The sequence below is a fragment of the Pogonomyrmex barbatus genome, unplaced genomic scaffold (assembly GCF_055798465.1).
Source record: "Pogonomyrmex barbatus isolate J1 unplaced genomic scaffold, ASM5579846v1 scaffold1, whole genome shotgun sequence".
NCBI lineage: Eukaryota > Metazoa > Arthropoda > Insecta > Hymenoptera > Formicidae > Pogonomyrmex > Pogonomyrmex barbatus.
Genome location: NW_028297098.1, coordinates 5,516,630 through 5,536,904, shown reverse-complemented (window position 1 = coordinate 5,536,904; position 20,275 = coordinate 5,516,630). Strand labels below are relative to the sequence as shown.

The window sequence follows — 20,275 nt, the reverse complement described above, 5'->3', positions numbered from 1 at the left end:
CTAAACTAAATATATGCGCATTAAAACAATGCTCCTTTGTTAAATCCTTCGTTGGGATTTTACGTTCTTCCGGCTTCACGTAAAATATCATAACACCTTGTTATTCGTTTACTGTAGATGTACTTCTAATTGAAAATTACGCCGCTATTATTATGCAATAAAAGATCGTCTCCCTCCCATGAAATGTATCCGAGAGAAAAAGCAACTCGTCCCCGGTGCAAGTTGCGTTGTAAAATTGCATCAATTCTCGGCGAGAGAAACGGGACAGGAATCGCCGCGAGCTTTCAAAGGTTTAAACGAGACGGGGATGTTCAAGGAGGAGGGATTTTACGAACGGGAAATCCTGCAGCAAACTGTATGCACACACCTGACCGATCAATACACGAGCGAGGACGTAGCCAGGACGAAGTTACCCTGTTACATCCCCGTCTGCCTCTTCATCCCACCGCGTGAAACTTTCGCGGCGATAACGCAGTTAAAATTGGAAGCTACTTTAGTGTCGGTGTTATCATTAAAAAAGGAGCAAGAGATTTATCTTCGGCGGCTTATTAGCGAAAGAAAGGATCGTAATGTAGGGACTTCAGGAAACTTGGTGACAAAGGCAGATTAATAAATTTTAATTAAAATTACGCATTTATGGCAAGATTTTATGCGTGTCCCAGAGCCCGATATGTAAACCTGAAGCACGATTTGAATAATTTTATGTCAAGACTTAAAAAACAGAACTTTCGGTTCTAATTTTAAAATTGCTTCAAGAAAGTCCGTACTCTTATTTCCATATTGCGTGACTTAAACGTATTTCGGTCTGTGTCAACAATCTTATTTTTAGTATTAGAGACATCGTTAACGTGCTTGCGTTTTCTCTTAGATAAAAAGTTCTTTCCTTGTAAAACATAAGTAGGTTTTATGGAAATGTAAAATTCTTTTATAGCGCAAAATTTATGAGTGAAATAATCTTTTCTCTTCTCCCGAATTATGATTTCGTTTCGCTTTCATACGATCGATTTTCGTATTATTCCACTCGTTGTACATAAATATTATAACAAAATATATTGCTAGATATTGTGTTTGACAACTTTTTTGTATATAAAATCAACAGACGAGGGCTACCCTTCCCCAAGTGATTTCGAAAGTTTCATGGCGCGCAATGTTTCATCCATACATTTACGAGGTGGGGGAGTTTGAGGCGCTTAAATATTTATGACGGTCGAGAAATATCCACGACCGTCACTTCGCTCGCACCTCTTTATTTTGATATTCAAACACGCCATCCGTGTGATTGCAACAGTCCAGAGCGTATCCGCAGACCTTGCCTAAATTTCGGTTTTGATTTTGTTTGCAACCATTAAGTAATATAATAAGATTTCATTATCTAAAAGTTAAATGCTCTGAAATTGCGCAATAAATTATTTTTAAGCGTTCCTAATGTGTATCATTGTCACCGCCAGATATATAATCAAAATTAAATTATTAAACATAAATTTAACATAAATGATTAAAATGAATAACAAAAATATGATATAAGATATAGATTAATGCTATAAAATTTGAAATTGTGCGTTAATTTTTCATTGCGTAATTTTTACTCTATAAAGATGTGTATCGTGCTGCTAGCTATCAAAAATTAAATTGGCAATCTATTAAAAATGCATTAAGGCAACGGTAGCCAACCATGATTTGCATACCTGTGATCCAGCTTAGAAGAGCATAGTATATTATTTATACTGTTTTCAGAGACTTTATTATGCATTTTGTTTTGCATAAAATCACGAATTATTAAAAAACATTTATCAAGTTTATTATTGTTTGCTATGTAATGAAATATTATTATGTAAAGTAGAGCTTTTGATTCGAAAACCAATAAGTATATTTAATAAACACAGAATTTGATTTTGTATAATCATCATTATTTTTACTATCATTTTTGTACTCAAATCGATTCGAACTAATTACGGATACGATCGAAATACTTGCTTAACAGTTATAACACTTCGGGCACGAATAGACACTCTAGGAAAGTTTTCGAATTATTCCGATACGTTTGATACACGCAGTTATACTATCTCTTTCTCTATCTTCTCTTAAACGCGTTTAGTCGACCTCATGAAAACGAAAAGGAATTTCATATTTCATGGTCGTTTAAAGTTTCTACCAGGCAAATCATTAGCGCGTGATCCCCATTAGCAACAGGTATAATGAGCGAACTTCGACGCCACCCCCGTCCATCGCAAAGGTCTGTGTTCGAGAAATCCTGTCTCGAGTTTCACTGGAATCAATCAATGCGTCAGTCGATATCTGCACAGAAAATTGGATACGGCGCGAAGAGCTGGCCAGAGGTCGTCGATTGTGAGATTTCGAGCGGAAAAGCGCGTCGAAAGTTTTCCTATGGCGTGAGTGCAGAAAAGGGATCGGGCATAATGATAACACGGGTTTTCACTTCAGCGGACGGAACCGCCGGGGTACGGATGTCCATGCAAAAGCAACAGCCGTCGGTTATCTGCCATTCCTCTCTTTGGCAGAAAAATCGAAGCAGGTATCGCTATTGGATGAACGATTTGATTTTTATTCAGGATTTTTACCATAATTGAGATATATAGGTAGTACAGTGTCAAGTAGAAATTATCGATTTTTATCATGCGTTATGTAATAATTTGATAAAAAAACATTGCATAATTCATTTATATAAAATTTATGTTCTCTATGATTATTTTTGTTTAAGAAATTTGCATATTTGTTTTTTTTTTTTTATTTAAATGAAAGTTTTATTATTTGTGATTATTTGTGATTCTAGTTTTCAATGCTTAATTGAATAAATATACAATTAAAAATAATAAAAAGAAATAAAATTAATTAAACAATATATTTTTTATAACAAGTATATATTATATGTAAGACTTTGCGACATAACGAAGATGTTAAAATGAGAAATAATTTAGGAAAGCAACACTAAGAAAGTATCGCTTTTACAAGATGCAGATGAAAAGTGTTTACTTTTCATTCCGACTTCTCAACAACTTTGTGTGTAACTTTATTCTAATGAATGTCAACGTTTTTTTATTACAAGAAGATGTTGTATGTTTTTTCCTTCCTAGATATTTTTTATTTTTTGAGAGAGATGTCTCGGAATAAAAGAATTATAAACATCGGAAGAGATACCTTCAAGAAATTCCTGTGAACAAGAGAAAAGACCTTTAGGTGATCTTCGTAAATTAAGATGATGCTAATTCCATTATGGTGCGAAGAGATACGATCCTTTAAACCTTAATTTGATCGAGCAGATACTTTGAAGTCTCACAGCAAAGTATCTTATCATTACCGCAGCAACGCAGTTCTAAATTATCGATGATTAAGGGGTTGCTATATTTTAATAAAACAAAAAAAAAAGATTTTCCTTCAGAGAAGCATTTAAAAAAAAGATGTGTAAAATTTTATATTTAATATTTGACGTTGTAAAATTTTATTTGATTTTATTTTATTTTCAATTTATAAATAAATATAAATAAGTTATTGGTTATAATAATGGTATGCAAATCGCTTTAAATATACAGACGTATGAAAATTGATCTTTATAAATTAAGTCTATACGCGTTTTGAATTCTTGAAATAAAATCGATTTTATCTGTATTTTATATTTCGATTTATTTCAATCGGAAAACTTAGAATATTTGCACAAATGTGAACATGAAAGGAAATATAGAAGAATTATACCTACATGACCCTTTAATCATGTTCAATTTAGTTTGTACAATTTACGACACCAATAAAATCTATCGAGCGCGTTCTGTTATCTGGCCGGTTCGACATTTTTATATCTCGAACTTGGATTTAAAGCCAAGAATTTAACAGGCGCTTTTAACGAGACATAAAATCTATCGGCGTTTATGGCAGCCAGACTGGTAGTCTGCGCAAGCCACGTTATTAGCAATTTCATTATGTGGGCTCTTCGTGTCGCATCATCACGCGACGCGGGTAGGGAGCACGTTCAAAGGAAAAGGGTTGTTTTCATCAAACTCGCTTATGAATCGCGATCGCGTAAAGCGTGTATGCGTGGCGCATTAAGTGCGGCAGATTCAAGTACTGTTCTATTTTTCGAATATGAGCGAGGGCTATTTTGTACCGTGCTCGAACACTCGAATTCACTCCGCGTCGTGAATGGCCTATGCGAATTGTTGACTCGTACTACTGCGAGATCAGAGTCAACTTTAATTCGCGCACTGCTCGCGCTGCTTGAGCGTAAATGGAAAATATCATCCTCTTTTTGCGCCACGCTTATATGAAAAAATTATTTCGTAAATACATTCGTTTGTCTCTATTCGCTATCGTTTAAAATATAGAAAATCATAGATCATTGAATAAACAGATGAATTTTTAAAAAGTAGAATTGCAAGCTCATATTAAAGTCAAAAATGTCTTTTCAATTTCGCTTTTTGTTATTTAACGATATCCTGATTTTGTAGTTTGATTTAACTTTATTGCGATTAATTTAAAATATGATTATCTTATGTGTGTGTTACTATAAACTATAAGAAAAATAAAAAAAAATATATAAGAAAAATTATTAGAAAAAGTATTAATAATACATGATATTTAACTGTACCTAAGCAATACTTGAATATTTCAAGTACACTGATAGCATATTTCTTTATTCATAAATATAATAAATATAAAAGCAATACGTTTGCGATTAGTGATGGGATAAAGAAGAAAATATTGCGTTCATGATTATACTTCTGCATAATCTTACGTTCTTTAGAATAGTAGCTAGCGTATCAAATCTGTTAGACAGTGACTCTATTTCACATAAATATAATGCAAATTGAAGCGAATACCACGCATTTACTATTCACAGCGTTAGCTGGGAGGCTTTTATGAAAAAGGCTATTTAAAGGCTTTCTTTTCGAGCGTTTCCCGGAGGAGTCCTATTATTCTGCATGAAATGGCTATTCGAGAATATTTATAACGAAATTTGAAATTTGCATAATTACAGAAAGTGAAGGACATTTATTTAGTGCGTGCATAACTTTAAACATAGCGGAATTAAATTTGTAAAAAACAAACTTAGATTCAAATATTTTAATATCGTACCTTATATGTATAACTTAGAATATATGTTGTTTGTGAATTATGTAATGATGAAATTATGTATGACTAATCTTATTAACACAAGCTTGGAAATTTTGGAAAAATTATTAGATATGTCCACTTGTTGTATAAAATATAAAGTAATTTAAAAAGAAATATAGTTTACATAAAGTTCTTTTATCTAATTCATTATCTTTCATCTATTAATTTCTTATATATATATATATATATATATATATATATATATATATATATATGTAAAAAATGATTAGATGAAAGTATATATACATACACATACTAATGTTCATTAAATTTTGTATTTATTTTAAAATAATCAGTTGAAAGGTTTGTAATGTGATTAGATAGAACTTGTTAAAAGTTTCTTCACAGTTTTTTCGCAATTCGTACATCGTTAAATGCATTTTGTGGATCTTAGAGATAATGATAAATCGCACTTCATGCGATAGATTTAATTATCGTAATTGTCTTAATCAGAAAAAATAACAATCGCATTTCATCAAACTATGTGTTAGTAATCAAAAGTGTGGCATTTATTCAATAAATGTGAACCTAACACGCGTTTACATGACAAAATACTATAACATATTATTGTGTTTTCATGGCCTACATTTGACGTGATTTTACGATTGTAGATAATGATAAAAATAATAAAGATAAACCGTCTAAAATTATTGCCTGTGCGTGACTATTCTGTATAAAATATATATTCTTAGTTTTATTACTTCGTTTAAATTTTTATTCGTTCTGATTAATTAATTCACAAAACGCACGTTATAACTCATAAATAATCTGTCAGTAGCACAAAAACAAGTTTTCCAATTAGATGGAGAAGAGATGGAGAAAGAGAGAGAAAAAGAAAGTTTTTCTATATTTTAAGAATTCAAAAGCTGATAAAAAAACACAGCTCATTGTAGTTAATATTTAATATTACACATCAAATCGATATTAATGATTACTAATTTACGAAAATAACAAATATCTGTTTTTGTGATAATAATACATCTTTTAAAATATCTGACCGAAATATAATTTGTAATTACGAGAAACATCTGTAATTTCGTTCGTTCAATTTTCATTATAGCAACCGCATTCGTGCTTTCGCTGTGGTTTCGTCTGGTCGTATATATTCGTACATAAATATATTTATCCTAGATAAAGCTATGGCTAGAGCTAGCATGGCTTTGGAAGTCCATGGTTTCGCGGCACGTATATGCATAAACTTTGCGTTGACAACTTTGGGGTCGTATACCTCGATAAATCGGATTGCTTTGACGAGGAATAACCAAGTTCGCGTCGCGCACTACATAGTTCGTATTTAGCAAAATAAGCGTGCGCGCGTACTTGCGCGAAATTCACATCTCCGACGAATTTAATTCCAGGGTTGGCGAGAGGAAGAGACAAACCGGATAAGGGACGGATAGTTTCTTAGGAGCCACCCGTACGTAATATGTTACATGCCGCGCGGCGTGAACAGGGTTCGTCGAGACACTCTGAGCTTCACCCCGTGCTAAACTCCCGTAAACATAAACATGGCCTTGCGTAATACGAGCATTAAACTAGCACAAACTTGCGTACGATGGCCGAAGTTTTGATCGCACCAGACCAGAGGTTCTCATAGTTTTCTACTCTAACTTCCATTTCTCTACTCCTGTATTTTCTGCGCGCTTTCTAAAGCCTTCGAAAGCCTGTTTTTGCGTCCGAGTGCGCATTCGGCCGATGATATTTGCGTTGCTCTTCTAAATCATCCAAACATTCGCTACGAGCGATATGTCCTCATCTACGTCAAAAAGCAATTGCCCGAAAGTTTTGAATGTTATAGTTAAAGCTTCTGTTTTATGAAAAATACATACGAAAAAAACCTCACGAGTTGTATAAAAACGCAAAGTTATTTAATATAATTATAGAAGAAATAATCTTTAATCAAATTTACAGGAAGAGAAAAATTTCGCGTTTGATCATTAAAATATGACAGTTTGCCAGCTAAATAATAAATGATAATTGTATTTTTAGAGTTTTAAAAAGTTCTACGTTCCATAATTATTATTTGTAGCGTTCCATTAATGCATGTCAAGGAAAAGTACAAACTTGTGATCTATGTGTCCAACTTTCTGCATTTCTCACTCTTGAATTTCTTTGGATGTTATACGTACGATTAATTACAGGAGCAACGGGTTAAACGGGGCACTGCAATTTATCTCGCTATTCTTCAGGCTGTCGCAATTTCCTCTTTTCGTGGAAAATCCGTTGTTTTCTGATTTTCGTGGAAAATCCGTATGCATTGAATTGTGATAAATTGCTTATATACACGTACAATGGTGATTAGAATAACATATAGCTACATAAGCGTTCATTTCGGATTTGATAATAATCACATAATGAAGCTGGAGATTACAAGAAATCAAATAAAATTATCAACTGCAATTTAAAGATTTCACAATAAAGCAAGATAAAAAACTCAATATATTATATGTATAATAATGTATAATAATATACAAGCAGAATTATAATGCACATGAAAAATTACTCTCTAATAATGGAAGTTTAATATATATTTATCTAGGAGACAATAGGTTTGCACGCTGCAGAGTAAGCATAAAAAGAATGAAAAGTATGAAAGCTTGAAAAATTTTCTTGTCACTTGACATCGTTTGTATTTCAGTCTATAATTAATCCTGGCTCGAGTTCGCTGCAGACGCCGAGAACAGAAGGCACACAGCTCCAGTTTGTACAACCGGTCTCCGCTGAGTTAAAGATTTTAATTTTGTGAACAATTCCGCCGGATGGGACATTGCCGGTAATTAAGCGACGAAAGCGGGTAGAAAAACCTGAAAGGCGAAAGTATCTCTCAGTTGAATCGAGCCTTCCTCCTAGTCCTCCCGAGCGTGCGAGCGCGTTGTTACGAGAGTGAACGCACGTGGACGAGCATTTACGAGCGACGTTACCGTCGACCTCTAGAGCAGACTACGTACGTCACTTTACTGTAATTACGAGTGAGCTTAATGCCCACTGCGAATGATACCTATTTGCAAGCGCCGGCGGTGCATTATGTCGGATAACTTTCGCGTGCGCGCGTGTGTATATATTGACTCCCTGTATTAATGCGCCTAAAGTCCGAAATACCATCCGTCTGCGTCGATATTTCAAAATCGGCTGTACGAAGCTTGGGATTGGAGAACGTGGAAATCCGATTAAACTTGATTTTCCGGCATTTAATTAACAATCCGGTGGAAAACTCGTTTCGCTGATATGTCGCGCTGCGAAAAACAGTGGAGAGATCGCTATATTTATAAACACCAAGTTTTAATTCCACGTTGCAAATACATAATTCATCGGTTTTCTGCACGAGACGCGTTAATGTTAGTTGCAAAAATATAAACGGTATAATCGTGAAAATAAAAAAGAATGACGTGGTTAATTTAATAAACAAAAATTTAGAAAAATATTTTTAAAATATTCAATATTTCTACGCAGATAATCTAATAATTATTAAAAAAATATGATAATTTCTATATAAAATAACTTATTCATTCTTACTTAATTAAGAAAGACATATCCAGATGCAATGATAAAATATTTCTTTATTTTCTCGACAGAAAACGCTGTGTATTTTATTTTTACATTTTCACGATGCGATATTGTCCAAACAAAATTTAGAAGATATTTTCTATAACATCTTGGAATAATTTTCCTGCCGAGAAAGCAAGCTTGGTTTACAGTTGCAGACTAATGTAGTTTAGATATGTGGGGGATGAATAATGTTCATTGCACACCGTTGCCCGTGTGACATCGACGAGTTTACTATTGTGTATGTTATCGCCAGCGAAGCTGGAACTGCCACTGTTGCATCTGCTTGAAAATGCTTTCTCTTCGCTACGTGATATATTGCGCGATCGCACGCAATAGAGAGATTAAAAAGGCAATGTGACAACAATATTGCCGTCTGCATATACATATCTGTGTAAGACTTTATTTAAACAAACTATATTAAAATATTATAAATTCCAAAAATGAATAGAACATGAAAAAAAAAAGACATTTTCTTCGTATATCATACTTTCTCGCTTATTATACGTTCTCTATTGTATAAAAATAAATCAATTGTTATCAAGTATGCTATGCTATTTTTTATATCAATTTTTATGTCAATCAGTGTCTATTATTCTCTCGGTGAACATCGCGATGTCACCATATATGTCAGAAAACGAGATCACGAAGCGCGCGTATAGACGCCTGTTAAATTTCTCATTTTATGCGTCAAGGAACCTCGCCGTAAATCGCGGCTTATCGAGTTTAGCCTTCGACGTAGAAATGCATTTATTCAGGTCGACGCGATTGCTCGCCATGGAGATGGGCGAAACCATGTAGAAACTTTCCTTCTGCTCGGCGGCTGATGATATTTCCGGAACCGAGAAACTGGCTTGGTATTATCGTCCTGCCTGCCGGCAGGATATAGAAACTTTGACCATATTGCGAGACAGCGCAATTTTTGAGGGCGAGCGCGCGTTAACACGTTGGACGAAACATCCGTCCGGTTGCTTCGTTTTAACATGTTCGCGGCGAGCGTATTTAGCAGTTTTGGTAATAACAACCTGCGCCGGACGCGAACGTTGTATTTGTTCGAACGAACGTGACTTTACGGCGGCGCTTTAATTATGGAAATTATTACCTGCCGGCCGGGCATCCGCCGAAATTTATGAGATTAACGTACATCCGCCAAATTAGCTGTGGCTCATCATCTGTCGGACAATTCAAAGTTTGCGAAATGATGGGTTGCATTGTATTAGTTCATATTGTGAACAAACAGTTTCTAAGTTATTTATTACGCGCAAGAAAAGTAAAAAAGTAATAAATTTGATATAGATTGCAAGAGGAAAAGAAGAAATAGATTTAGATTTTTGGTTTGATGAAATAAAGTTAAAAGTAATAAAACATTTAGATGGCCACCTATCTTTGTTTTACGGCCCTATAAATTGTTATCGCTTCGCATGGTTCCTTCCTGCAAGCATGGAAGAGTGTAAGATTATCTGGTCAAAAATGAAACAGTTTTCTAGTATCGAAAAAGAAAAAACTTAAGATATGAAAATAAAATTGTAAAATATAAAAGAAATGATACGAGTATTACAATATATAAAATCTTACAATTAGATAATTATAATAATTTTTTAGATTCGTATAAAAGCAAAAATACTTAGGGTGAAGAAACCAGATGCAAAGTTTATTGTATTTATCTGTTAATTTCATTGATTCGTTAAAACGATCGGATTAGTCAAATTATTACTCTTATTTAGAGATTTCATTTGGTTTAAATATCAAACGTTTGCAGATCGGTAGAGCGAATGTACTTTGAAGTGCGTACTGCATTAACAAACGGTAGGAACGTTCTCTCTTCTCTCGTCGAACCCTCTTATCTTATTGTTTGCACAAGCGAGGGTGCGTATGCGAAATGGGAAAGCTCCGGAAAAGTGATCGCGGAAAGATGCTCGATTTCGCACGTTGATCTCACTGTTTTCTTTCGCATTATACAGGATGTGCCAAAATTTTTGAGAAAATTGTTTCAGACATAAGTTGCAAGGTTTCAAAGGATCTATTTAATTGCCGTACTAGTTTTGACATTAGGCGTCGTTAAGGTCAGATCAAGATTAGATAGATTTTTTAAAATGAAAATTCCCATTTTTTATCACATATTCTCGCAGCTTACCTCGAGCATTTTTAAAACACTCTAATGAAGTTATTTTTCTTTAAGTACTTTTCGAGTTATAAGACTTGAAGATTGCGATGCGATTGCGATTGTGACCTTAATCTGACGACACCACCCAAAGTCAAAACTGATACGCTCATTACATACATCTTTTGAAACAACTACAACTTTTGAAAACATTTTTCTCAAAAATTCTTTGTTTTCGAGATATTCGATCGTTTCCACAATTTGGTGCACCCTGTATATCTGTATATCATGATGTCCCCATGAAAATTCAGAGATATCAAAGTGTACGTTGATACAGTCGATCTTGACTCTTATTCATTCAATATTGCCTGGAAACGGTAATCACGCTTTTAAAGTGAAATGAAAGTGTGATTTTGTTTGATAAAAAGCGATATATCGATGAAATCACTAGATTATCTCATCGCCAGAAACGTAAAAATAATTTTAAAAATTATTTATTTCATATATGTAGATATCTTATTCATTAATATGTTAGAGACTTGGTGTCATACAAATATATTTCAATAGAAATTGATAGGAATATTTCATCGAAACTATTGAATAAAATAGTGCATGTGTTAAAGAGAAAGTGATTGTCTTACTAGATGAGCCAAATGTAAGGTAGAATTATTTAATTTTTATTTAATTCTCAGGTCATAAGAAAAACGAATCTTTAATATCAAATTTCTAAAACAAGTTTCTACTTTAAAAATCAAGCTTCTTTAACAAAGGAATTAAAAATATAGTATATAAAGAAAGTTTAATAAATATTTTTCTCAATCTAAGGTAGCATAATACTTTTCAACCAATGATTATTCGAAAGCGAAAATCTTTCCAATTAATAAAGAAAGTAGATTCTTTTTTTATACAATAGTTGTTACGTTATTAGTTTCTATTTAATTAGCATTTCTATCCCTAATTTTCTAATTGATTTTTGATGGAAAAATTGGATGCAGTATTACTTATTTATTTCATATTTTTTTTTTCGGGGAAATCATACGTCTGTCCTTTAAGCTCTAAAGAAGCATAACGGGTAGCAATGCAGAGACATTTATATTACCTTTTGGCAGAAATCCAGCGTGTATTAGCCTCGCTTCCATGAGCAGAGAGGGTAAGAGGAAGCACATGGCCGTGCAGAGATGCACGAAGGCCGCTGTAGGGCCACCGTGTCTCCATAAATTATTCACCAGACCTAAAAAACAGTAGTTATCGTCCTGCTCAGCGTCTTTTTCGAAGTTATACATTGTAATTAGGATCAATCCATCATTTTTTAAAAACGTGAAACAGATGTTAGTCCTATTTAATTTTCGTTGCTCTTTATTTAAATGAAATTTATCATTTGTTAATTGTCAATTTCGATCAATCGACACGATAGATTACTTTGAGCGTCGCAATAAATGTAAAAAAAAATGCAAATGTAAAAAAATTCTTAAAACTGTCAAACAAATAAAGGTTTGTAAATGTTTTCAATTTAGACAAAGATATAAAGAGATATTGATATCTTTATAATCTATTATTATGAATTTTACAATGTACCATAAAGTTTTCGTTTATATACTTGTGTATATGTGTAAAATTAAAATTTTATGACCTACTTACTGTTATTATTAGTGAGAAGCGAAGATGGCGGGTCGCGCGAACAGGCGCTTAAATGCCGACCTAGTTTTATTCCATCGTTCGCGAGATTGCCAAGCTTCAAGAATGCCGCACCAAGTAATACCGGAAGTAGGACGACTCCGGTGCCGGCTAGCACCAGGCAAGCGTACAATTCGATTTTAGGAGGTGGCGCATCCGCTGGCCATGGTAATGACAAGTAAGCTAAAGAAATGATATAAAGTTGTGAAAATATATTAAAAAATTATACGCTGTAATAATATATTAAAAAATATATATTTTAATATGTTAAATATACTAACAGATAAAATAATCTTTCTCAATTCGTAACATTTTCACAATTTTAACGTTTTCTTTTATTAATTACAAAGATTGTATCAACTTTGTGCAGATCGAATTTATGAGAAGATATAAAATTATATTAGTTCCTGTTTCAAATCTAATTACGATAAAACAAAGTTTGTGTTCTTTTTCAAGAAGATAATCTTACTTTAGGAGAATTAAGTTCCTTGATATCACGATTAAATGAAAAGGATAATGAAGAAAAGGAGAATCATTCGTTATTCTCGAATTTATGACCGATTAAAGAATTATCAGGAATTAACGTTAACATCCTCTTAATAGGATATTAATTCGTTTACAATTTCTTGGATCTACAATCTACTTAACTAGCGTTTCTATCTCTGATTTTCTTTTAATCCCACTGAGAGGAATGGAATTAAGGTCTCTTCTTAGTTTGGAAAGAGCAGTTTGGATAGAAAGCACGAAAAATTTCGCTGGTAATTTCTCAATCGTGTATCTTTTACGTAATGACCTTCAGTAACGGAAACCTCGTACCAGCTGCCAAGAAAAGAAATTTACGCAAAACCGCCGCCGGAAATAGCCGGAAAATAAGGAAAACCAACGAACCATTCAAGAACTCATCCAGAAGTTTTATTAATTAAAGTTTAAACAAACGGGAAAAAGAGAAATCCTCCAAAGTCAGTTATTTGTTATTTCATAATCGTTATATTATTCTTTACATCATTTTTTTAACTTATAAATCAAGTAATCCATTAGATGTAAAAACAATAAATTGCTGTTATGCAATTTTGTGCAATCTATATTAAAAAGGATCGAAAGTACTTTTTATAGAAAATTTTATACTATTTGTTAAATTCGATTTAATTGTGCGCGATGGTAAATAAATAATTTATTCGGAAATAAAATCATTGATCCAATAAAAGAGGATTTTTGGATAATCTGATAACGTAATCAATCTTAGAGAAAAATGTATTTTTGGTGAATAAAACGAGGAAACAATATCTTACCAGCGAATCGCCTGGCGTATCTCATTGCTATGTACGCCTGAAAAGCGACAGCCAGAATGCCGTACCAGACGGACCAAAGACTGTTCACATGACCGCGAATACACGAATCTTTCCTCGTAGATTTTCGTGCCCTCTTCGATTTGCTCGTGCTCGTGGTAACACCGCTCGAGCTTATGCTCGATACAACTGGCAGCGGCTTCAACGGCTTCTTACACTTGGCCTGGTTCACATCGTTATTGTTTTCGTATCCCATTAAGCTTCCAGTCATCGACATTTTGTCCTGAAACATAATTGAGTGTGCATTTAATATAATTTAGAATTCTACTTTGCGGATTATTTTAAATTGTGTACAAAAATATAACGTTAGCTTATTGCAAATTTTTAATTTATATCAAATATCTTAGTAAAGAATTTCAAATTAGAAATGCACACTAAGAAGATTTATATTTATTAAATAAATTTTTATTTTATATTTATTCGCGTCAAATTAACTCTTGAGAGCCTATATAAAAAGATTAAAATTTTTTTTACATTTTACAAAACCATGATTATATAATTCTAAAAATAAACACTTTAAATATTATTTCTTTTTAAGGCGAAAAATAGATACCTTTACTTATCTATTTTATTGCGATTGACTTTGACTAGTGTTTTCATGAATTATCAATTCAATCAGATTCTCGACACCTATTTCAATCGTGTCTCAATTTTCATTCAATAATTATCCGAATAGTAACGCTTTATCTCACGAATGGTTCGAGTCATTTCCATTTTGCTCGACTACGCGGAGTTTCAATGCGTTCCGACGGTTTATCTCTCGTGCGCCATTGAGCCTCCTGGGAGGCTCTTTTCTCCCGTTGTATCTTTTCCTGCTGCCTTTGCTAAAAAGAGCGCACGATTCGCCTCATTCGCGCTTCTTCCTCTTTTCGCGGTATTTCACAGTTACGTTATGCGGAAGCGAGGAAACCCGCGGACACAGTTATGTTAAAATATTAGAATAGGACGCAAAGCTTTGTGTCTCTCGTTTTTAAATATTAAAAGAGACTTGATGTACGAAACTGAATTTGAAATAATTCTTTCCGTATTCCGTATATTCTCTATATGAATTTTTCAATACTATACATAGAACGTTATCTTCTGTAAAAATTTTCGGGACAAAAAAAACGTTGTTTTTGCGGATGTAACATTTTACCAGAATAGTTCAGATAAATTTACATAAATAAACTGTTTTGTTGATTTTTATTTCCGTAGGAAAAAATTAAATTAAAAGTTACAATTTGCAATGAATCTTTAATTGAACAATTAAAGTCATGTTTCATCACCTTATATTTTTACTATTTACTATTAACTTATTGGTTTTAATTAAGTGGGCCGCGCTGCATTTGTGAAATAAAGTGCCATTTGTCTCGTCTGGCCGTGAAGTCAGAGCAATTAAAATATAAACGAGCGCAGTTTCCAGTTTAGGACTCAGTGGAGGAGAATATTGGGCACGCCTGTACTTGTTCGGTTACGAGTTGGATTTTCAGCCCCTCGCGCTTGACTTCTCCGAGCCGGGGGGTTGTAAAGTGCAAAGTTTTATGATCGTTTTCGTTGGATTCGTTCCGCGATAAAATTTCAAGGAGGGAACGACGGGAGACGGTGCGTGCGAAGAAGCACGTGCGTGACCGTATCAGAGACCTGAGGCGTGTATTCGCCTTCCTGTTTCACGATCTGAAAATTTATAGTCCCTCCGCGTACAACCCAGCCACGAAATCCTCGCTCCACAATGCGCAGATCCTTCCTTCTGTTTCCTTTTTCCTTCGCAAGCATATTCGATATCTGCGCGATTCCTAACTATCATGGTTATTAAATAAAATAGAGATACGAATACATGGCGGACGTACAAATAATATGAAATCAGTTTAGAGCGCGTTTTGCTTAAAATAACTTGATTAATTAATACACAATGTACACATAATGTATATAACATCAATATTTTTAAAAAGAGTTTGTGAATAATTGTAGCGTGATGATTCTGAAATTTGCTATCTGTATGAGAATCCACGCAACGTAGCATAGGAATTTGTGTGCTTTTCACCTGCCCGTCGAGACGCTTTTATGCGGAAAGTGGAAATATTAATTAACATCCAGACGAATCCACATTACGTGCTAACATCAAAGGAAACGTTTGAAAAGCTGAGTTTTATAGAGATCTCTTATAGACAAGAATTCACAAGAATGCGTTTCAATGAAATGAAATTTCGATAAGATTTTCTTATAAAATAGTATCGTGCAATTAAATGAAGATCACTCTACGAAAGAACTTTAATTAGTTTTTATCGCATATTATTGCACATTTTATAGTTTATTAAAAGAAATTTTGATAAAAATAAGATTAAGAAAGAAGTAATTTTTTTATATTTCTAATATCTAATAATTAAATAAAAATATCAAAAAGTTTTCCTTGATATACAATTTTATTTTTTTTTTCTAAGCATATCCTATATTTTCAAATATATGTTTCACATATAATTTTGTTAAAAAATACAAAAAATAATTATTGCAACAAGTTATCAGAAAAATTCATTATTAATTACATATAAAATTAATACATATAAAATATAATTAATTACATATAAAATATGTATTATCAAATTAATGAGAAATTAATGAGAATATTTAGGAAACTTTACAAACGTTTACTACTTTAAATATTCAGTAAAATATTAGCTCTGCAACTTCTGTGGTATTATCGAAGTGATAGAAGCCGCTTAAAATTAGCTTTTACGCTTGAAGGATTATGCTTAAAAGTCGCTAACAGATTTTGAAAATCTTTCATTAAGTCTACTGAATCATCGTGAAAGCGTAAAATCCTCGCGCACTTGGCTGAAACTTTCATTCAAGCATAGAAGCTTGTCAGGTAGACGAGAAAAATCAGCGATTATTTTAAGCTGTTCTTGTGATTTAATTGCACATGATATGTGAAATCCGGAAAAGGATAGCGGATTTGCTATATTTCCTGTACACTTGATGTGAATTACTACCACATGTCCTAACAAATATTGATAAACTATTTATTAAAATAACATGAAATTAATTTTGCAAAAATATAAAAGAATAAATTATATCATATATCATTATATCATAAAAAAAAACAAAACACAATTTTTTTTTATTTCTTTGTAATAACAAATCTAATATTTTTCTGTAATAATTTTCTGTAATGCGTTTCTTAAAATTCGTAAAAATTTTATTTTATACTATTTGGGTACGACTTGTTACAATATTATATAATTTAAGATTATTATTACATTTTTTTTATTTATAAACTTTATTTGTCTTTTATACTTGTATATTCTCTATACATGAGTCTCACAGGCTCCAATTACTGCGTGTCGATTTACAATTCAACTTCGCAGAGGAAACTTCACTTAAAACTTTTTTATCAGAAGATTTAGTCGATCGGTCGATAGAGCAAGTAATTTAGATTCCTTTCAAGCATGAAATCAATATTTAAGTTACCAGAACTTACCAGATTTCTGTCGAGTCTTCTAAAGTCTCGAGTACGCTTCTTCGCTATAACCGACTCGAAGATGTAGCATCTTTGGCGGTGGCAGCGCCTGAAACAGACAACAATAACAGAACGATATTTAGCAAAATTAAATTAATAAATTAAAGTAAATTAATAATATAAAAAAACATAAAACACGGAGAGAGAATATATTGCATTAAAATTTTTGAGAGTTAATACATTTTGAAGCTCAAAAAGAATAATTCAGCGAAATCAATTACAATTCTTTGTTCAATTCTAGTGTTTCAAATTATGATATCTATAAATTTATACGTAAGCATATATTAATTTCCGCGTTACATTTATATTATAAATACACAGACGAGTAACGGCTTCATTAATCAAATTGCTTCGTGATGTTGTTTGCATGGGACTAGGTTCTGTTTGCCGGCTCGTTTTGTTTATTCTGGAGCAAGAATGCTCGAGGAGAAGCAAGTGATTTACATGAATCTTTTGCTGATCAATAAAATTTTGTGCTTACACAAGCCGGATAATGAACTTGTAGCCGCTCGGACTGACTGTGTTAATTACGTTCTGTATCCCTGCATTTATGGCTACGCACGGTTTACATAACTCGTGCTTTGCATTCCCTTTTATTGTGTCCGAAATGAGTTGCTTTGTGCACATCACAATATGCATCACCGTAATGCGTCTTAAACTTCGCTTGGAAAGCGCGGATTTTAACATATCAGTTCCCGTCTTGTACAAAGAGTAATTGACCACGTAAAATCTTTTTAATCCTATGGTACATTACCGCTACAACATTGGAAAGGATTAATGCTTTCTATTCTCTTCTATTATATAAAAGACATAAAGGTGACAAATGTGCAAGCCGTTCTCGACTTTCTTTAAAATAGAATTAATCTCTAAGATTTATAAATAATTCCTTCAAGACTATTTTCAATTGTTTTAAAAAAGAAGAATATATATAACGAGGGAATTATTTTTCATTATTAAGTATAATTGTTATACTTGGTACCTCAAATTACCTGGCGCTCGACGAGTGCTTTGGTTTTATTATTATGAGTAAAAATTGAAACAGTTCTATCTTTCTCTCTCTGTCTATGTCTTTTCTTTCTTTCCGATGATTATACGGTCGATTTCACAAAGAGAGAAAGATAACATAGAGCCATTAGGCTGATTACGGTTTCGTATTACGTGGTCTGACACCACCTGAGCTTTTCTAGGATGGCGTTTGGTCATTGTGTGCTCTGGTAACTTCAGTCGAGAAAGGTAAGCTCGTATAGCTAGTATAAGAAAGCAAAACCAGTTCATTAATTTTACCCCTCAAGGCAAACCTCGAGGCACACAAAGCGTGCTCATATATTAACACAGTGTACAATACGAATAAATGTGACAAGAGGTAAGCGAATTTTGAAGATACATTATGTAAGAACAATTCTGTTTAAATACAGTAAAAATAATTTTTAACTTCGTGATCAAGGGAAATATTTTATACTGTACTTATAATTAATTAAATCAATTAAATGCGCTAAATTAGTTCCATAACATAACGCAATAGTATTTAATCCAAGTTCGTTACTATGTCGACAAAGGTAGAAACTACATTATGTAATTATATAATTCATGGAAATATGAAAAGAGTTAATTCATCTCATTAACCAACTATTTATTTAATAATTATTATAATTATCCTTATTACAATTCTGTCATCAATATTATAATAAAATTGCCTTAATAATCATAAATTATTATGTCCTATGGAAAATATATGGTATAGATGTATAATGCTTGTACTCACATTATTCTTTAGAATAAATAAATCAAATTGATATAGATTGCGATATCAATATTATAGATTCTATGTATAATTTTGACTTTGTTTTTCTTAAAGTAAAATATCTTAATAAAACAATAAAATAAAACAGTTTTAATTAAATCATGAATTTTCAAGTGCAGACTGCGGATAAAATTCATTATTATTATAGTTTATTTATTAATATACAAATGAATATAATTAATTGAATCAATAAATGTCGTTATCTAAACACTAATGCAATTATACATTAACAGTTTTGTAATATTCACATTAGAAGATTATATCGAGCACAATTAATGGCAAAACAAAGAGAAAAAAGCATTATCTAATAAGCGTAACGGCAACTGATTGGAGATATTTATTAATCATGCAGGAAATTACTTTGATTCCTCAAATCAATCTCAATCTCTACAAAATTCTTACGTACTTCGCAAGTCCGAACGCGCTAGTAATTACATCACTCGCAATAAATCAGAGCTGCGCGCCGCTTGGCATTAATTATCCGTCATCGTGTAACTGAACGGGGCTTGCACGCAGAGTGGCAAAAACTTCCTTCCACGGCGAGAGGAATGTCTACTCCAATAAAATGCTCGCATAACGCTGATTTATCATCTGTGACTCACGTCACGATACGCGTTGTAGATACGACGTATACGAATCAGACAAACATCATCGAAATAAAATAGGAAAAACAAAGAAAATTATAGATCCGCAACCTGATCCTTGATAGAGAAACTTTTATATATATATAAAATTCATGATCAAAATTGCATTTTTTATATATATAATTATAATATGAAGCTAGTTTGGCAGATAAAGTTTATCTATCATATATAGATTTAAAATGCTATAGAGTTCAAAAGTTGAACATATACGCGTAATGCAATAAATAGAATTTGGATCTTGATAAAATAATCTCGCGAAGATAATTTATCATGCACGATATTCGCGGTGAAGCGCGATACGAACGATCCCAGGTTAGCGCAAAGATTGCACCAAGAAGATTATTCATTCTGAGCTTCTCTGCATACAAATGGCCGGCGTTTCTCGGCAATCTCGGCATCATTCGTGAATGCGAAAATCACGATTACTTCGCGGCTAATGTTAATAAACAATGTCACTTGAATTTCAGATAAAATATTATATGGCAAGATGCCGGGAAAACCCTATTATCTCGATGGAAAGAGTGAAAATTCGAAGATGTGGGGCTAAAA

The 20,275-nt window shown here is 32.8% G+C and overlaps 1 protein-coding gene across 7 annotated transcripts in view; it reads right to left on the bottom strand.

The window, feature by feature from the left end:
- Window positions 1–20,275, bottom strand: part of tinc (transmembrane protein tincar) — a 116,119-nt gene that overhangs the window by 21,581 nt on the left and 74,263 nt on the right. For all 7 annotated transcript variants that reach the window (XM_089084676.1, XM_089084720.1, XM_089084711.1 and 4 more), the window contains 4 exons: window positions 17,243–17,330; window positions 13,732–14,011; window positions 12,407–12,625; window positions 11,868–11,999 (listed from right to left, as the gene is read on the bottom strand). In XM_089084676.1, coding sequence (XP_088940802.1) covers window positions 11,868–11,999; window positions 12,407–12,625; window positions 13,732–14,005 — 625 coding nt within the window. In that variant the 5' untranslated portion in view covers window positions 14,006–14,011; window positions 17,243–17,330. The remainder of the gene's footprint in view (window positions 1–11,867; window positions 12,000–12,406; window positions 12,626–13,731; window positions 14,012–17,242; window positions 17,331–20,275) is intronic.